This window comes from Melanotaenia boesemani, chromosome 22 (genome assembly GCF_017639745.1).
Source record: "Melanotaenia boesemani isolate fMelBoe1 chromosome 22, fMelBoe1.pri, whole genome shotgun sequence".
NCBI lineage: Eukaryota > Metazoa > Chordata > Actinopteri > Atheriniformes > Melanotaeniidae > Melanotaenia > Melanotaenia boesemani.
The window spans coordinates 10,140,139-10,157,938 of NC_055703.1; the positions used below are offsets into that span (position 1 = coordinate 10,140,139).

General features: G+C 38.0%; 1 protein-coding gene across 1 annotated transcript in view; it reads right to left on the reverse strand.

The window, feature by feature from the left end:
- pak5 (p21 protein (Cdc42/Rac)-activated kinase 5) overlaps positions 1–17,800 on the reverse strand; it is a 55,427-nt gene that overhangs the window by 14,115 nt on the left and 23,512 nt on the right. Inside the window, exon 4 of the mRNA XM_041976488.1 lies at positions 1,076–1,915. Within this exon, the coding sequence (XP_041832422.1) occupies positions 1,076–1,915 (840 nt within the window). The remainder of the gene's footprint in view (positions 1–1,075; positions 1,916–17,800) is intronic.

Below are 17,800 nucleotides of genomic sequence, written 5' to 3' on the forward strand. Positions count from 1 at the left end.
TGTGTTGCCTACATTTATTAATACACTGCACGTATTTGATCACCTTTATGCTGATGATAACCAAGTTTAAATATGAAAATATAAAAATGTAAAAATCGTTTTACATGACCTAAAGCTTGCCTGTTTGCTATCTATTTTATTATATTTGACAGCAGTAATCTGTTCTCTCTCTTTTTTTAATCATTCCAGATGTCTTCTGCATTCAGAATCCACTATTTCATTATGAATGCAGCACATTGCATATGGCTGTATATATAAAATCAAATAATGTAAAATTCAAATGGCCCTTCCTTACCTCTGTAATTCCTTCCACTGTGGGAGTCAGAAATCCTCATTTTTATATGTATGATAAAAAGCCGATGCAAGGCATCTTCATAAATATAAACAACAAGATTAGTCCTTTTGTTTAATCCTATTTATGCCTCTGTTTTGCTTTTCTATGTTGGTGCATTCATGTTTATTATTTTGATTTTATCAAGTACTGGTATTTTCATTCACACCTCTTTTTACTTTCATAACCTTCCTACCATACCAACTCTTCTTACTCCTTTCTTTCATCTCTACAATTCTTTGCACCTCTCTTTGTCTTGTCTCTGTAACTCTTTTTATCATTCAATTGATCTGAGTCATCCGATCAATGGTCAGCAAGAGCAATAATTGATCTGTGTGCAGAGACAGTGGCCACTGCAGAGGGGTAATTCTTCATGTGGCAGCACCTGCCTCCTTCAGGGGAGAGTAGATTAAAATTGACACCATCTATCTTGCAGGAAGGCTACAAATAAATAAATATATAGTCAAGGATCTGTAAGAGCTACAGAGAGTGAAAAAGAGGAAAAGGAGTGGATATCTGAAAGGAACTGGAGGTAGGTGAAAGGTGGTACTGAAAATGAGGATACGACTGGGTAACTTTTTTATGAAATGTTTATGGTGGCTGGTCAAGGGTTTGTTAAAAAATGTTCCCTGTAATTGGATAGCACTGAAGTTTCCAGCAAACAATGATGAGGTCTTTGTCACAGATTAATACGCTTTTGATTAAAACACATAACTGCACAGCTTTTCATTTTCCACTCCTTACCTTGGCTATTGTCTGGGAGTTAGCAAGACTCTCCGAGAGGCGAGGGTAGGTGTAGGAGCTGTACGGATGAGCCTGTGGCGGGTTCCTGAAAGCCCCGCTGGCCGCATAGGGGACATTTTGCTCCTGCAGCCCAGATCCTGATCGAGATCGCTGCCTGATAGCCGGCGTGGGGCTAGTCTGGGTCACATAGGAGCTCTTGGGTCTCTTGTCATATTCATCCCGCAGGCCACCATAGCTCCACTCACTGTCTGGGTAGTTGATCTGCTCGCTGTGAAGAGAGGCACGAGATGGGGTGCCAACTGAAGTGTCCCGGTAATCCTGGCTAGATGAACCTCCCACTGATGCACGGTAGTAGCCACTGGAGCCCACTCCACTCCCCACCATAGAGGCTGCCTCATCAGCTGAGCGCACTTTGCTCTCCAAGTAGGTGTGGTAGTCTGGGGGGAGCTTGCCATAGTCTGATTTTTGAGGCATGGCGTCTGGGTAGAAGGGGCTGCGTATAGGATGCGAGTGGCCATTCTGTTTGGTGAATCGATAGTGTCTCCCAACAGCCCAGTCCCCATCTATAGAGAAGTTTGGCTTGCTGTGATCCAGAGAAAAGTCTCTACTAGAGGTATCCAGGTCACATGAGTAGCGAGAGTAGTAATGGTTGAATCCATTTTCCTCTGGAGCAGTGGGATGTCCAATGCCCAAAGGTTTTGAGCTGGTTCCAGCCTGATGGGGGCCTGGTGGGCTCTCCTTCCGCAGTGAGTTGGAGCGAGTTACTGAAATGTTGTCAAACTCCTCCAGCAGGCCGTTAATGGATGCATCTTTGGGTGGCCGGTTCCCTCGAACAATAGTCTACAATAAAAACAAACAAATTTACACTTAACATACAAGAAAGAGTGTTTTGTTGGCCAACATACTTTGCATGATCAGTTTCAGTTTTGATCATCCTGGCTGAAAACTGAATGAAATGAACTGAAATTCATGTTTAATCAAACTCAGTTCAATACAAACACATAAAAGCCGGAATTTCAATTCATATGTATCAGGGCTTTGTAACAAGGACTAAATTAATCATCATCTGATAGATCAGAAGGCATCAGTCTATACATAAAGATAAATGGTGTAAATACGTCCAACCAGTCTTGGATTGACTGAGCTAATTCCTGCCCTATTTCCCTAGCAACAGATTAGCTTAATTTTCAGTGGGCTGATCAGGACACATTAACAGTCATGAAGTTAGGCTTCATGCTTGTGAGATGGATGAGCAAATCAGCATGCACTTACAAAAAGAGTGAGGAAGAGAATGAACGCACATGCTTGTGCGCTTCAAAGCGAAGGCAGCTTAAACATCAGGGGTACCGCTTATCCCCTCCCACCTTGTTAAGCCCTTTATTATGGCTGTGTCGTGAGTCATGGGGGTTCTGGTGCATGTGCATGTGTGTTATTTGTACAAAGTGGACTTTGAGGCTCAACATTCCCAAATTATGAAAGTGATTGCAAAAGCACAACAGATACCTTTTATCTGCTGTCTCTCTAGCACTTAAACATTAGAGGAAACACTGTGTTAGAACAATAGAAACACACTGCGTGACAGCTGAATGCTGAGAGGCTGAGTTGTAGTGATCATTTGAATTTCCAAATTACATAATCTATCTGAGAGCAATTGGTCTTTTCAACCAAATCTAAATCAAACTGTGTTTTCCCTGCATTACCATCTGTAGATTACCACCTTCTTATATGGAACTGGATTAACATCTTTGATATTCATGAACATGTCCATCTTTCTTTTGGCATTTTGACAATCTGCATCTTTATGTTTTATAATCCAAGTTTCTGAGTAAAAAATTAGAGTAAACTGATCAAAACTCCTACAAATGACTGACAACCATTTGCAAAAATCTTATTGCCCAAAAACTGTTTTAAGCTTTTCGGTATAGGGGCCTGGTGGGCTCTCTTTCCGCAGGGAGTTGGAGCGAGTTACTAAAATGTTGTCAAACTCCTCCAGCAGGCCGTTAATGGATGCATCTTTGGGTGGCCGGTTCCCTCGAACAATAGTCTAACATGTATGACTAACAAACACAACAGAAGGCACTGAGAGGTAGGTGCATCCCAAAACTCTTTTGAATATGATCAAATGAGCAATTTTCACTTAGCAAAAAGAATTATGCTAAATTAGCTTCCTGGATCAGAGTCAAGAGATTTAATAAGCTAGCAGTCATTTTTCACATTCACAGTAAATATTTTAAATATTACATATATTATAAAATGACAGCTGAGAATAACTTAAATTACTATATTTGAGTTGAATGTATCCAAATTTCTTTGTTTTTCTGAGGAGCTTGACATTTAATGTAATGTTTTGTCCCCCCCAAGTTTACATCCACATACCTGATTTAACGGTTTGTTGTATAACCATTAGGCTACTTTTACTGCTGCAGGTGTTTGTAAAGTACTATTTTCAGACCAACACTGTCACATCAGCAATTTCTTACTCTTTGACAGGACTGTCATGTAAATGTCATACTTGTCTCCACCATTGTGTGTCCACGTCACATGTGCTGAGGTAGAGTCTCAAAAAACCCGGGATAATCAACTCTCTACAACGTTTTGCTGGCACAGGGATACTGTCACTGCAAACACGCTCCCCTGCCCCCATCTCACTTATGAGACTGTGGCTGAATGAGACTACCACAGCTAATAAAAGCTGGACGCTGAGGCAGAAAATACAACATTTAGCTAAATGCAACATCTGTCTCAATTACTACTGAATCTTTTACCCCCTTCTTTATTGGAATTATTAATGCGGGGACTACGCAGTGTCACAAAACAGCAAAAGCTACACATTTTCAACCCCCATACCATAGGAATGAAGTGTTTTATCAACGGTGTCATCTGCACGTCTACTTGTATGATATACCTATGTCATCCTTGTGGTCCCACTTATGCTGGCAAAACTTCCTCAAATTTGAAAAAAGAACAAGATAAAAGTGTAAATCACTTATATCTTATATCTCATATCCAGTATCTTATCCAGAAGCTGTCTATTTTAATCAAATTAAAAACAATGTCTGATGTGGCCTACCTTGCTTACATTTTGAGGGTTTTTTTTCTTTCTTTTTTTTTAACATTCATTTGTACACTTCACAATTGACATCATCAATTCCATTTTCCAGATCCTTCTACATGTCTGACATTGTCAATTTAACCGCTAACAAAGGAGGCAAAAGAGGAAGGATAGGATGGAGAATGGCACTATCCACAAACTTCCATGCAACTTTCCAGAAATTTGAGACCCATTGTGCACAACATATCATCCAATTCCTTCACTTTTTTGACTTTCCAGCTTGTGAATGGTTGGGGTTGTAATTTACCTACATGGTTAATGAACAAAACATATATCATTATCACATTTTACTGTTCATAGGTTGGTATTTTTTATATTGATGCTGCCCTATAAAAGCTGTTTCATTGTAAAAAAAAAAAAAATCTAAATAAAAAATAAAAAAAACATAAAAAATACCTCTATTTGGAAGCTTGAATTATGTCTATGGGTGGTTCCCTCAAACATCATCCCTGCTTTCTATTTTGCTACTTTGCAAACCTCCCTTTCCCACTTTAACACTCCAGTTGTTCTCCTCTGTTTAAAAGCTATAGACAACTTGATGCTGTGAACTGGAACCCAAGGTGAAACAGCCTATAAAAGCAGTAAGTAAAATGAAGCTGAAAGGCTACTGCTGCAGGATGGATGGTCTTTTAAACAGGTCACTGAATGGAAATCTACCATGCTTTTGACAGATGTTGCAGCATGTACAGAAGGCTTAGGCTGACATAAAATGTAGTCATATAGTTCTGCTTTTTATGTTGGTTTATCAATACTTCTCTTGAAAAACAAATTTAAAATTAAATAGTTTCGCAATAATTGCTAATAATAATAATAAAAAAAATTATTTTTATAGCACACTTTAAAATCTAATGACATCTCAATGTGTTTCAGTGTTCTAAGATAAACAAGGTCAAAATAAATAGTTATAAAATAATCAAGATTACAACATAACTCATCAGAATGATTTTTATTCTTCCTCTAAAGTGTGCGAAGCATAAGAATGGGCAGTCACATCAAGTTATCCTGCTGGGCATTCAGAACTAATTCAGTTGGAAAACAGGAGTAGGGAGTACCAGTTACCTCATAAAATATAATCATCTCCATTTGGTTCATAATCAATAAGACTGTGTCAGGGAGAATGACCAGTATAGGGAACAGAAAGAGTCAGAGCAAGGCAGCAAATGAAACTGAGAAGGTGACAAGGGTGCAAAGGTGAGAGGGAGACAAGGTTAATTGTGTGCCAAATCACTGTCAAACAGTAGGCATCAAGCCTGGAAATCTTCCCATTAATTTGAATTAGGGGGCCGATATTGACTCCCATACCCCCTCTCCCTTTCTCCTCTCCCCTCTCCCCTCGTCCTTACAGCTGCGCGAGCCTTGTGCATGGGTCGTGTTCAGCGGTGACTGTGACAGCAGCCATATTTCACCAGCGTGCGCCGTTGGCCTGTCCTTTAGTGATAAGCTGTAATAGATCTACTCTCTCAGCTCACCACGGCCTCTTCAAGGTAAGCACAGAAAAGGAAAGGAAAGGAAAGGAAAGGAAAGGAAAGGAAAGGAAAGGAAAGGAAAAAAAGGAAAAGATAGGAAATAAAAGGAAAGGAGGAAGACAGGTATGTGCAAAAGAAGTGACTTAAGAGAAAACCAAAAGAAGAAACCGAGAGGCAGTGGTAATGAAAGAAGAAGATACGATGGAGGTGAGGGAGTGTGTGACGTAGACAGAGAGTCATGAAAAATGAGGCTCTTTGAGCGATAAGGGGGGATTAACCTTGTTGGTAATGAAGGGAGGGTGTGATGGGAGGATGGAGGGAGGAAGAGAAGGAAAGATAATTAATGAGCTTGCCCTTCTTGTGACTTCTTGCTAGAACCATGGTTTGGGGGATACGCTTCGCTGGTCAGCAGGGTCCCGGGACAACTGAGGGGCTGTAGAAGAAGGCGGAGGGAAGCAGCCCTGTACTTCTACTCCACTGCACTGCAGCTTTTATTCTGGGTTGGATCTAAAACTATGAGGGGTACTTTTAAACTACTGCAGTAATCAGGCAAATCTCTATTTCACTTGGTAAAAGCCTTCAGTTAATATGTAAAAAGTCTAATGACTCCTAAGTTAAAAAGAATAGACAAAAGTGCTGAATTTATTGAAGAATCGTTTTTGACAGTGAATTACTCCATTAGATCTTTCTTTGGAGCAAAAGCTAAGCTAAATAGAAAGTAGTGCTCCCTAATTTCTTCAGTATTTTGCATCCAAAGTGCCAGATTTACTTTGGGTTTAGGTTTTTTTTTTTGTTTTTAAGGGTTAAAGATCTTTCAAAAGTTAACTTCTTTCACAAATTCATTTGTCCTGTTCTTGTTACTGAAAAAAGAAAAAAAAAAAAATCTGGAAAAATCCTAATCTGGGGCCTGTGGGATGCATCTGACCCTTTACTGGATCCATTTACTGTTCATTTAAGTCTCTTCTACAGTGGTCTCCATGGAAGTATGGCTGTCAAGAAGCCATTCTTAATGAAGGGAAACAGAGAGATGAAGCTTAGTAAAATGGACTGGACTAAAAATCAGTAGCAAGAGGTCCTACAGAGGAATGTATCCTCCACAGAGCCTGGACCACAATTTACATAAGGAAAGGCAGCCAACAACCAAAAACGAGCTTTGGAATGAATTTCTTTTAAGAAGCCTGCAGAATTACAGTATTTCAGAAGACTACTAAAAGATATTACAAGACTACATCAACATGGAGATGGAACTGTTTTAGTTTTAAAATAGTTTTCTATAAAGGTGGAATCATTTGAAGAAAAGTGTGCATCCACATGAAACCACTGGAAACGCTGTAGTTTATGTACCAGACCTGTAGGAGGCACTGTGACACTGCCATAGAAGAAAACACACAAAAAAATAAATAAATGAGAATAAAACCGAGCATGTGAATAAAGGGATGTAACCAAACATACAAAGAAGAAGACAAAGAATTGAGCTGAAGAGGAGACATTTGTAGGGTTGCTATTAAAGGCTAATCATGCTCAGTAGCCTCTGCAGCAAGAACACAACACTGTAATCCACCAATGTTGTAGCTGTTGGTGGTTTTTGTACATGCGGGTTAAGGAAGATGTCGGGCATCATCGGTTCAGGAAAGATCTGTATGTCTTGTAAACATGGAAATAAAACTGTGGCATTTTCAGATTTATTCACTTTGGGCCCAGGTTTAAAATAAAGCCCCATTTCCACCAATTGGTCAGTATAGGATGGGTTGGTAAACATTTTTTTGTATTTCCCCCCACAAAATGATACGGGTACTAGAATATCTGATCCAACCCATCCTACATTTTTTATGACCCTTCTGTTGGGGTTTCAATCTTAATAATCTGACCCAAAAGGGTGGACTCTGAAACACAATGCATTGGTCGAAAGAATTGTCTTGGCACTAAGGACAAAGTAGTAACAACATGCATAAATATATTGTGGATTTTTTGTTGATTAAAATTACATGCCAACAAAACAGAACACAAACTGCTGGTTGTCTGTTATTCTCCACCTTTGTGTTGCGTTCTTCTTTGTTATAACTCAAGGAAGGTGTCACGTTGCTATGACATTATGCTATTACATATTTGACGTATCTATAGCCATCTGGTTAGTACGCCACTTACTAGGTAAGGGTACGATTGGCTGTGGAAACGCAACAGACATCAGGGTTTACCATACCAAACCATCCCACACCGACCTGGATCTGTCGGTGAAAATAGGACTAGAATGCCAGTTCAATGTGGATGAAACATAAAAACAAAAACTTTAGTGGATACAGCAGAACATTGTTCTATGTGGAGTTTATCTGAATAAAATCCTGTCTGGATTCAGCTTGTTAAAGAACAAAGGTGTCATGCCAAATATTGATTTTCAAGAACTCTAGTGTAACCTAAAGCAAAACCAGAGTTAGCCCATTTCAGTAAGTCACAGCACATCCTTCACATTTCCTGGCAACTTATAAATAAATGAGGGGAGATTAAAGACTTTGTACAGTGCAGCACATGGCCAATTTCTTTAGACTTGGCACAGATGTTATTAATGGAAATCAGTGTGTGCAACAACTTAAATTGCAGACTGTCAGCTTTTACAGAAAATCCAAGAATGATTATAAATGCATAGTATCAAGAGTGCAAAATGGAGGTGGGAGATTTATGATATTGTGTTAAATGAATATAGGAGGTGGTAAAAAAAAGTGGCATACTGAATGCCCATGGATTAACTGAAATCATAGTTTAGAACTTGGGTGCAAGCCACTAAGGGCTTAGGAGGGGAGGAATATTCAGCCTGATAAAGATCCAAAGGATACCTAAATAAATCAAGTTTTATTTTGGTAGGATTATTTGCTCTCCAGACATATTTTGGAACTCAGATGAAATGTTGTCTGTTTCAGTCCATTAAAGTTCAAGAGCTACATTTCAGGGTGTAAGCTGCTCATGAAAGTTCATCACCTACCACACCCCCACCCTTTCTGCTTCACAAAAACACCCATACTGCAGAGCATCGCCTACTCAGTGCGCCCACTCCCAACTCTCAGCTCTACTGGAACAGAACCACACAGAAAATGTATTTATTTTTTTATTTGTTTGCTGACATGAACCGATACTCCAGCAGAATAAGTGAACATTAGAACACCAAAAATATTCATACCAAATCCGCATGTCAACACGCTCCCTCCCTCGCAGTCTTTGTGCATTAAATCCGAAGCAGGCAAAATCCAAACTCTACAAATCTCTGTCACGACTCACACTGCAGAGAACAAGCACGCGTGGGTATTCACACACACACACACACACACACACACACACACACACACACACACACACACACACACACACACACACACACACACACACACACACACACACACCTCTGCTACTACTGCCACTGCTGCTCTTCAGTATATGCAGCATCCCTCTGCATCAGTGACCAATTTGTGAACAGAAGCTTATTCACCGCTGCCTGAGGAAGATGATATCAGAGAGCCCTTGAAACAGCAGATAAAGAAAACACTCACGAGTCTCCTTTAAGTGTCTTGAGGACCAAACGACCTACAACACTGATTAATGAACTATCAAACAAAGCAACTACTACTGCTGATGCATAAACACAGGCAAGATATTATTCCTATACAATCAAGAATCAATCATTCACAGAGATAAAAAAAAAAAAAATCAGGGTCTCTGTTTAGCTGCAGAACAAGACAAAGGCTCCAGTGCATTAACTGACATAAACTAGATGAAATCAGTGATAAACTCACTTGATTAAAATGAGGACAGACATTCAGACGTGCTTATCCTTTACTCCCCTCTGCTGGATTGAAACTGTAAGAGCAGCATCAAGTCTCATGCAAATAAAAGAATCACTTTTCACTTTTCAAGACTGATATCCTGAAAAACATCAGCCTTCCTCTGTAGCTTGTATATCACCACAATTTTCAGCACGTCATAGGAAAATATCTTTTCTACAATTTGTTAGAGACACCAGATCAGAGTTTAGCTGAACTCATATACTCGTATACAGCAGCTTTAGCTTGTAGATGTAGCCAGCCCAGGTTCCTGGCCTGGCTCCTTGCTGTATGTCACCCATTTCTCTCAGACTCCCTCTCCTGCCTATCTACTTTACATTAAATGCCATTAGAGCCAACAAAGCTTTACAAAATTTCAAAGCTAGCAATCATGTTAGCTACGTACTGGCTCCACACTGGTGTGGTGGTTAGCACCGTCCTCATAGCAAGAAAGGTTACTTGGTGGAACCTCAGGTCAGGTTTGCTGTGTGGAGTTTGCATGTTCTTCTCATGCATGTATGAATTCCCGTTAGGTACTTCAGCTTCCGCCCACAGACTAAAAACATGCATGTTAGGTTAATTTGTGTCTTTAAAAATTCTCCTAAGGACTAGGTGTAAGCATCAATTGGTTGTTTTGTCTTTCTGTATTGGCCTTGTGATGGACTGGTGACATGTCCAGGGCACCCTGCCTCTTACCTTGTAGTTGCTGGGATATACTCCACCTCCCCCACAACCCTGGAAATGGAATAAGTGAGTATATAATGGATAGGTAGCTACATCTTCATATAATAAAGGTATAGCTAGCTATTCAACAACTCCTGAAATTAGAAAATGCACATTAGCATTGAAACTCCAAAATGATATTCAGTCATACAGAATGGTTTTAATACAAACTATAGTTGGAACTAACAATGATTTTTAAAAGTAGAAAAAAAAAAAAAAAACATTCAACCTACAAGTGCTGTGTGGTTTGTTGACCATAGAAAAGTTTTAGTTGATTTAAAAGACAGATGGAAGTTAAAGTAATTACAACATAATATCAAAGTATATCCATGTAAGTCACTTTAAAACAGGTCGTTTCATCTAGAGGTACAAAAGCTCTATTTTTAGATCTTTACACTTTCCCCCAAAAGGAGTTTCCTTTCAGTAAGATACGTATGGGCTTTTTGCTTGTATGTTTTTTAACTAAAGTAATTAAAAATGAGAAAAAAATAGTAAAAATTTGGTTAAGCTGTGTGAATATGCAGTTACTGTAGTTTGCTTCCTGTCACACTGCTTAATCCAAAACCTAGCATTGATCAATTTTGCATTTCTTTCCAGAAACATTGTTGAATCAGATTTATAGTCAAGCTTCATAATTTGAATTGTGCTCTGAACAAACAAATATTTGGGGTATTAAAACAATTATTTAGACATTTTTATTTGGACCAACTCAACAGCCTTTATTCCTACGATCACTTCAAAAGGCAACCTCTTTAAAATTTCCATAGCAGTTACTTCAGAAGAAATTGATAGAAACTTTGAGATATGTTTTGTTTATTTCAGTTGTGTTTTTCCTTTATTTAACCAGGTAACCTCCACTGGGAGAAAAAATCTCTTTGAAAGAGACCGTGTTAAGATTAACAGCTGCACAAACTAACAAATGAAAATGCAACAAAAATATTTTTAAAAATGGTGCATGCTTTATATGTGAACACACACAATCAATTGAGAGTCACACAGACCAGAAATGAAAATGACGAGGATGTTAATTTTACTGATAGAGGGACAAAGCCCAGCAAAGCTTCTAGTAATAAGACTCCCAAAGGCACATCTCTCGTTTCTCGGTTATTAATTACAACAACTAATCCTGACCTCAAAACCAATTCAAACGTGACCTCAGATGAGTATGCCGGCTGACAGTTTGACCCACCTGTAATATTTCATTGGAGATTTGTCTGAATAGTTTCACTGAGTTCTTGACATGTTATTAGCAAACCACTGAAGAGGTCTTAGCAAATATGAGCAGGATTATTCAAGGAGCGGATTTAAGAGCATTTCCATGATTAATAGGCTGTGAGCGACCCGTTTCCCCAGGCTATCGTGCTGCCTTTTAGTTACAGAAGCTAATAACCATCATCTCATCCTGCTGAGAGGAGGTTGTACAATGAAGGTTTCATCAAATGAGCGGATAATATTGTACAATATTTAATAATCAAGTTGGATTGAAATACGATTTTGCTAAAGCTGACAACAGTGCCTTACAATAAAAGAGCAATATCTATGCAAATTCTCATGCAACAAATGAAAAAATAATAAAATAAATAATTTTTGTTCTTTTAGTGTAACATTTAAGAAAATATCTATCAACAATGTCTAAAATATTACATTGTGGCTCACAACCTGGTAGATGCAACAATTAAGATTCTTTGGCTTTAAAATGTTATAAACTTGTTTCCACTAATGAACCAAAACTTCAACCCAAAGTATTAGAGAAGCTTTGAATAAAGAAAAACGAGCCTCTTGTAAAGTCTTAATGTAAAGACAACAGTGACCCCTTGTGTTGTAAAGTATGGAGTGCAAATTTGTCTTCCTACTTTACCATTACCAATACACAGCAGGTTGAACACAGCTGCATTATCTGCAGCATCATCATCATCATCCTCAACACACCTTGTCATAACTAAGACTAATCATCATTCTGAGTATCCAACATCATGCAATACATGGAGACATGAAACAGGAAGAGTGCTTAGTAGTGAATTTATCAGTATATGCACAGTTTAAATTGTGGGGGAGCTAATATGAAAAACACTCACATGAGACTAACAGGGAGGTTTAAAAAAATAGTCCACTTTATCTTATAATCCATAATGTTTTTGATTGTTCTTAAATTAAAACAACAGCATTAAATTGTCAATATCGTGTTTGTTCATTTAATACTTTCAATTTTCCAAATGGCAGCATTGTTTGTGCTGTATGCCATGATGCTTCTCAAGTTGTGACCATTTACTTTGCTGCTTTTTGAAAGAACTTTCCATCCTTATTTGAGATGTTTCTGATTGTATCAGCCACGTACAGTAGTATCAGAATTTTAGAACAGTTTATGGCAGTAACTCTGTCTTCGGCCATGCTGTTGTGCACTAATATACATACATGTGCACAAGAGTAGGAGAGTCGTGTTGCAAAATAAGTCTCACCCAAATGCCCCTGTGTAATTTGAACCCTGATCATATACGTACAGAACACAAAGTTGTTTACTTTAGTGATCCTCTGAATAATTTAAATGCTGAGATAGTTTATTTTCTTTTCTTTTAATATATTTATTATTTTCAAATTTGACAAACCTGGGTTGGAAAAAATGATTAAAATCAAAATGTCTAACAGAAAATTAAACAGAATGAATGAACTATCTTAAAGGTTCACAAGTAAAATAAGGTTAGGAACAAAAATCATCTAGTAGCAATTAACAAAATGCAACTTCTTTTTTTAAACTGCAAAAAGTACAAATGCAACATATAAACCTTTCAAATGATTTTTTTTGGAATTATATACTTATTAGTATCTAAGTTAATCTAAGCAACACATTTAGAAAAAGTTGTTGCATGAGCAGCAGTGGACTAAAAAAGTTGTGTAATGCTATGATTACTTAAAAATTAAGTGAGTAAAATTGGTAACAAATCAGTAGCATGGCATAGAAATTAACCGTAATGGGTTGTTCATAAGTAAAGATGAGTAGGAATCCACCACTCTTTAAAAGACTTGAATGATTTAAGAAAAATGTAAAACAAAATACGAATCTGCACAACATTTAACATTTAATTACCTCCCATAAATTATATTAAATTAAAAGATTGTGGAAAAATCTGATTCTTTCTAAAAAAAAAAAAAAATAAAAATAAAAAATGGTAAAGAACGTGATCCTGCAAAACAAGACACACACACAAAAAACTTTATATACAGAAAAGACCCAGAAACACCACCATCTGCAGAGTTTATTTAAATTTGACATCTATGGAAAGATTAAATATTTGAAAAACTTTTATACCACTTCCTCTGAGGTTAAGAGGGGAGGGATAATCTAACTCATAATCTGTGATATTACAGGAGGTGCAATAATAACTAATATATGATTTGGAGCAGTTGTCTTTTTAATCCTTTAACAGCAGAGAAAATCCTTTTAATTTAGTTTTCTCAACTGAAATTTTAAGACCTTTTTTTAAAGTGATCCCAACACTAGAAAGAGGAAAGCATTGCCCTTATTCATATCTCCATGGTATCTGGACACTATTTGAGTACAAAGAATGTCTTCAGTCATTTTTGACCAAGCAGTTAATATCAGTCAGTCTGCAAAAAAACAAAAAAACAAACAAAAACACACACACACACACACTCTCTCTCTCTCACACACACACACACACACACACACTGAATGATCTTAGAATTAAACTTTCTCCTGCAGGTGTACCATCACCTTTCCACAAGCACCTTGACCAAGCAGTTAATATCAGTAAATCAGTCACAGTCTACAAAAAAAAAAAACACAAAAAAAAACCAACAAAAAACATCACACACATACACACACACACACACTGAATGATCTTAGAATTAAACTTTCTCCTGCAGGTGTACCACCACCTTTCCACAGCCCCTAAACAACTTCCAGCTAAATGCACTGCAGATGACAATGACTTTCTGACAGAAAATGCCCAGCAAGCAGCAAAATATAAAAAATTGGAAATGGAAAATTTTACAAGATATGAGTGGTCTGTGATGCCACCTACTGTATTACGTATACATGGGAAAGCCAACCAGTGGAGACCTAGAGAAAAAGCCAAGGAATGCAGGTGATTGATGTGAGGTGGAGCAATGTCTTTCTTCGATACTGCACAAAAATCTCCAACCCAGAAGGGTTAAGGGAAGACCTTCCTTAAAGACAGTGCCCAGCCCTTCTACATGTATTAGAACAGCAAGGCTCTTAAAATATTTGGATGCTAAACTGACCTACCTGTTGTCCAGTCCTGGTACCAAATGAGAGCAACTGGCATATCATGAAACAAAATATACAAATAAGAAAGTACTGAACTATTCAACAACTGGCATTTAATTTGTTGGCATATCAAATAAATTTCTCATATAATTACATTCCTAATGTCGAATGTGCTGTTGTACTGTTTGCAACTTGAGATAAATTTGAAAAGATTTACAAATGATTGCATTCTGTTTAATATGCATTTCATACATTCAGCCAACTTGCTGTAAAACTAGGATTGTATTTAAATCCCGGCATGCATTGCATTATTTATGGATCAGTAGGATAACATGCTTTTGTGCACAATATGCTGATGCTGATCTAGAAGACACCTGAGGCTCTTGTGGCGATCAAAGAGATGGGAGTGTGCTCATTTATCTTTGGTTGGAGAATAGTGTTTGTTTGTGCATCAGTCCACTGGAAGCCAACTGTTCAGCCCCTTACTCGGGCTATGTTTCCCTTTTGTAATATTGTGCCTCTGACCCCCATAGATCCTTAGCTGGCAGCTCTAACCAGTGTGACCCACTAACTTTCGACCTCAACTGAAAACACCTCAGCTTCAAGCTCAAGGATCTATTAGTCACACAGAATTCAATGAATGAACAAGGACGAGTTTCTAGCTAAACGGATTATGTTTCTATGTTTACGGATAGTGGAGAAAGCACATTAAAATGCAAACATACAGTCAAACCAAATCCACTGAGCTTTGGTTTATTATAGAAGTAAAGGTAAGACATCTCTCATTTAATCTGATTCTCTAAACACTGGAACATTTAGGTTGAATTGAAATTTTTAGAAATAACAAAAAAACGTGAACATGTATATGATGTCAGTGAATTTTGGTGTACTTATCCTTCCTAAAGAGTCTTTAAGTGAGTGTGACGGTGTCTGAGAAACTTTCTGATCTAAGAAGGAGAGGGAAGAGGAGGCAGCAAGCAGGAAGAGGAGGAGATCAGTCTGATGTTCTGCAGTTATCCCTCCTGTCAGCTTTGAGACAGATAAACAGACAACCAAAGATTAATTACACACCAGAGCTCATTAATCTGAGCCCTGTCAGCCAGTTATAGGCCCCTACAAGGGCACTGCCGCCCCTAGTGCTCAGTTACTCCTCTTTCCTCTCATAGTCTTAGACATCTTCCCTATTGTCTTTTCTCTTCATTTTTTGTTTTGTTTTACCTATGTTACTTTTACCTTTCACATGCAGGCAAAAATAAATGCAAACATTGTATATTGTCATAACATTTCAACTGTAATTTGTACTGGTAAATTTTAGCATACCAAGACCCTGAAGGGAAGCCATGATATAGTTCTGGCTGAGAGGCAAATATAGGCTGAGAGAATTTCACTGTTGCAGAGGTTTTTGTTATGCTTTTGTCCGTGTTTGTTTTATTTTATTGGGTAGCACTTTGTGATTTTTATCTTGAGAGATGCTAAATAAATAAAGGGTTACTTACTTACCAAAGCCCAAGTAATTCCCAGAATGATGCTTCAAATTCAGATAAGTGAAAGAGGAGACACCAAGGGTGAAGGGCAGAAACAAAAGTGAGAACAAGGAGGAGAAAGTTTAAACAGTTTCTTCCATTTATCATCAAGGGGAACCTGAGATCGCTGGTTAAGAAAATTGGAAGCTTAGAGCATTGATAAGGACACAGCAGGAATATCAGGAAGGCAGTATAATGTGTTTCACCAACACACAACTGCATGAGCATTTGCTTTATATATACCGCTCAATATGCAGCTCTCAGTGCAGAATGAGACTGTAGACAAAGCAGCAAGAGTAAAGGAGGAGGGATTACAGACATGTTACTGAGAGGAGCCACATCTGCAACCCAAATATTGAACTCCTAGCTGTGAGTTTCCATTAATGTTGCTTACTGTAGCAGTTCACCTGACTCACCTGCCAATCCTGCATGTGATATCATCAACTCAGTTGCTGCCAGGCTACAAATGCAACATCCCAATGCCTTCATGGCAATATATGGAGATATTTATTATACACACCTTTCTCATTGCTACATTTCAACCTTCCAACATACTGTCAACTGATTTATTTACTAACTTATTTATTCTTAAATTGACTCTACAAAAACTGTCACTGCATGCTTTTTAATTCTGTAAATCTTAAAAAACAAAGAAGTAAAATCAAGACCACTTTGGTGGGTAACAGATTAAAATGTACTGCACTACCTAAACACAACTTTTTATTAAAGTAAATTGTTACATACTAAGACTTAAAAAAATGCTGTTAAAATGCTGTTACCCTTTGGCAAAGAGGCAGAGGGTAAGCTTCCAGTGAATCTCAGCAGGTCAGCTACTGCTCCTCAAACCAGCATCCCACTAACTAATCCCAGTTCAACTACTGACTGTCCTTATAGTCTCACAGCAACACTAATCTACTACGAAGGTAAAAAAAAATATATAACATCACCAGCTGAACAGCAAACATAAAAAGGGATAAATCAAACATATCCATTTTTTGCTGATAAGTCAGTGTAATAGTAAACTGAAATTAATCTACAATAATACTGTGTTATATTGAGGGTTGAAGTCATGGAAACAGGAGATCTAGTCAACAACTTCATCTTAGTTTAAGCGGCAATGCTGCAGTAGTAGAAACAATAAATCTTTTTCAGGTCATTTTGACATAAAAAAATCCATTTTTCATTTAAACTATACAATGTAAACAATCATTAATCTGGCCTATAAGAACACAGACAGAATAAAAGTAGAGTAGATATATGAAATCAGAAAAATGATGCTCTCTCTAAGCTGACACATGGATCAAAAATGATTTTCATTTAATAATCTTCCACATCAGGAAGTGTAGGATTTGAAGTGGGAGTTGCAGTTTGTGATCTGGCCACATGAGGATACTACAGCCCAAGCCATTAAACTACCTCACACCAAGCTGATTGAGCAGCAGTGCTTCAACTGTTACGTGCTCAAAAGGATTAGCATTTACTCTACGACTTCCCATCAAGAAATTGGGAAGCACTATAAATCCACTTGAAAAATTACAGCATTTTAAGCCACACATCATCTCAAGTCTTTTTTTTTTTTCTTTCCCTGTTTAAAATTCACAGCCTAAATGTCCTTCCAAAATGCACACATTCAGACACAGAGTGATAGTTGTTAGCTAGGACAGTTTGAGCTGTCCTGGCAGAGTACAGCGGGCGATGCTGAAAGCCAAAAATTCTCCTGTCGACTTTGGCTCTGAAGTCTCTGCGAGAGGTGATTTGCGGAGTGCGTCTGTGAATGGCAGCCGCGTGAGAAGACGAAGTGAGAAAGCAGTAGAGGAGGAGGAGGAGCACAGCAGAGGAAGGAATGAGA